A 2,750-nucleotide genomic window follows, 5' to 3' on the forward strand; every position below is an offset into this window, starting at 1 on the left:
GCAAAGGGTCCACACGTTACTTCGTAGTCCACAACGGCGTCCGTGCCACCGAATTTGCCGAGTTCCTGGTCGTTGCCGTGTGTTTTTCCATTAGCACTCGGGTTTGGTTATTTTGCCAAGTTATTTTTTTCCATGGAAGCCAACAAAGTGTCCGCTTCGCCGAGTTTTGCTGTTTTGCTGAGTGTTTTCTCATGGCACTCGACAATGGCCTTTTTGGCTGATTGCCCGACAAGTTGCACTCTGTGAAGACAAATTTTCCTGCAGTGATGTGTCGAAGCCCCTGTAGTGGTGTGTCGAAGCCAGTGCATACGATACGGACCTTGCCATGGGAAATGCACGGACGTGATGAACACTCTGCCTATCGTCGTCGGCACAATCGGCCATTACATGCAGCCCGCATTTGGGTCATAGATGTAGAAGCAATCCGTCTCTCTTATTCTTTTGAAATATTTTTTAATGTACAGAATGGGTAATAACTAATTATGGTGTTCTCATAGAAAGATGCAGGCAATTGCCTTTGTCAGTTAAGAAATAAATAACCCCCCCAAGCTTCTTGCTCTCTGCTCATTACAGAGGAGAGAGGCAATGCCAATGCGGCCAATCAGCATCGCACGATGCAAATGACAGGACAATGGACATGCGTTAAAATAGCCCAATCTGTAACAGAAATCTCAGCGACAGATTTTACGGAGACTTCAATTACAGAGTTCCATAGCAATACGACAGCTAAGTGCAACCCGAATCCGTGTAAGATATCTCCATGATATGTATGGTACATTACATAGAAGATCCTTCAGCCTTCGCCAAATCCCAGATCGATCGAAGGCGGCAAACCGAGAAGGTCTCTAGCTAGGCCGCTGAGGCTGCGATGACCACGACTGCCGCCTTTGTCTCGCCGCCAACGGACGTCATCTTCGAGATCCTCAGCTGGCTGCCGGCCAAGTCCCTGCGCCGATGCCGGTGCGTGTCGAAGAAGTGGCGCGACCTCATCTCCGACCCGGCCTTCGTCGCCGCGCATAGATCCCGCGCCAAACCGGAACCGCTTCTGGTCGCCATGACCCACAACTCCCACGCTGGGTATAAGCTGCAGCTGATGGACACGGAGGGCACTGTCGTGAGGGTGGTGAGCTTAGCTGGGCAATCGACGTTCCGCGCCAGCCACGACGGTCTTGTCTGCATCACCTTGGGCTACAACAACTCCCGCACCCAGATCGAGATCGTGGACCTAGCCACAGAGGTGAGGCTCATGAATTTACTGAAACCGGCTGTGGGGGAATACTACACATACTACACATGCATAGGCTTTGGACGCACCGCCCAATCCGGTGCATACAAGGTCCTCCTCCTCGGTACCCGTACTACCAAGACACAAACTTGGGAGGTCCTCACTGTAGGAGACAGCGCCGAGTGGAGGCAGACACAACCGTGCCCAATGATGGTCCGTCTTCATTATGATTCGAGTTCCGGTGTTACGGTTAATGGCGCCTCGCACTTCTTGTCCCATGATGAGAACTATGTGCTCCACTTTGACCTCGAGAGCGAGGAATGGAAGGTGATCCATGGACCACAAGGAGCCATCAGGGACCAGAACACCAGAAGCATAGCCGAGCTCAACGCCACCTTGTGCATGGCTCAAATATTGTCGCCTGTTATAATCAATGTATGGCTCTTGACTGACTCCAACAAGAACAATTGGGTCAAAACATACACGATACCAACGGATTGGAAAGTCGTCAATTATGTGGTGCCTTTGAGAGAGCTACATCTCGGCGAGCTGCTCTTCTACTACTATGGTAACAGTTCAAAGCCAAATCTGCAAGTATATGATCCTGTTTCGGGGAGATGCACAGATGTGAAGACACCGACCAATATCGTCGGCAAAATCGGCCTATGCAGTTCGAACTTGAATCCTAGCTATAGTATGGGCAGTCTTGCTGAATCTCCTTAAAGTTTGGTGTTTTGTTAGAACAAAGCAGGCAATTGTTTGATTATAAATCCCAATTCATACGTGAATAACGGTGTTTGCTTGAGAACTCAAAAATATATTCGAGTAACTACAAAGTGATCTCTCTTTTATGAGTTAGTTTTATCACCAGTTGTTTAGCTTTGATGATGGAAGAAGTCCGTTCCCTGTGCTCAGCTTTGCAAAATGTCACGGTCAATCATGTCATCTTTGAGCACGGTTCACACCATGCATGCATGTATTCTTAGTTGTTTTGAACTACATAGGTAGCAAAGAGTCGATGAGGCAGAGCACCTGTTAGACTAAGTATATATTAGATATACGTGTTATAATATAATCTGTATTTGTACGGTTTCCTTTTATAAATATATGATAGCCGTACCCATCAAGGGTATCGAGCATTGTTCCAAACCCTAATTTGTCTAACATGATAGCCCCGTCGAGCGCCTCGTCCGGTGTCCCCATACTCGCATCAAAAGTGGCATCTTCCAACCGAAGAAGCGCACTGACGGCACTGTCGCGTGGCTTGCGGCCTGTGTGACGCATGCTGAGGCTGACCCTACAACTGAACCACGACATTTTCGAGCAGCGCTTGGCATCCCACATTGGTGTGCTGCGATGGAGCAGGAGATTCATGCTCTTTAAAGAAACAACACTTGGCGTCTTGTTCCACCTCCATCTGGTGTCAATATCATTGACTCTAAATGGGTATTCAAGGTGAAGAAACATGCTGATGGCTCCATTGAGAGGTACAAGGCACGCCTGATTGCCAAGGGATTCAAACAAC

At 48.5% G+C, this 2,750-nt stretch overlaps 1 protein-coding gene across 1 annotated transcript; it reads left to right on the forward strand.

Annotated features, from left to right (window-relative positions):
* Positions 1-868: 868 nt before the first annotated feature.
* On the forward strand, positions 869-1,948 carry LOC123153738 (F-box/LRR-repeat protein At2g43260). The gene has a single exon (XM_044572709.1). The coding sequence runs from the start codon at positions 869-871 to the stop codon at positions 1,946-1,948; it is 1,080 nt and encodes a 359-aa protein (XP_044428644.1).
* The last annotated feature ends 802 nt before the right edge of the window (positions 1,949-2,750 follow it).

The sequence above is a fragment of the Triticum aestivum genome, chromosome 7A (assembly GCF_018294505.1).
Source record: "Triticum aestivum cultivar Chinese Spring chromosome 7A, IWGSC CS RefSeq v2.1, whole genome shotgun sequence".
Lineage (NCBI taxonomy): Eukaryota > Viridiplantae > Streptophyta > Magnoliopsida > Poales > Poaceae > Triticum > Triticum aestivum.

Bases quoted from the DNA above. Each gene is read 5' to 3' on its own strand.
- LOC123153738 (XM_044572709.1), top strand. From the start codon at position 869: ATGACCACGACTGCCGCCTTTGTCTCGCCGCCAACGGACGTCATCTTC.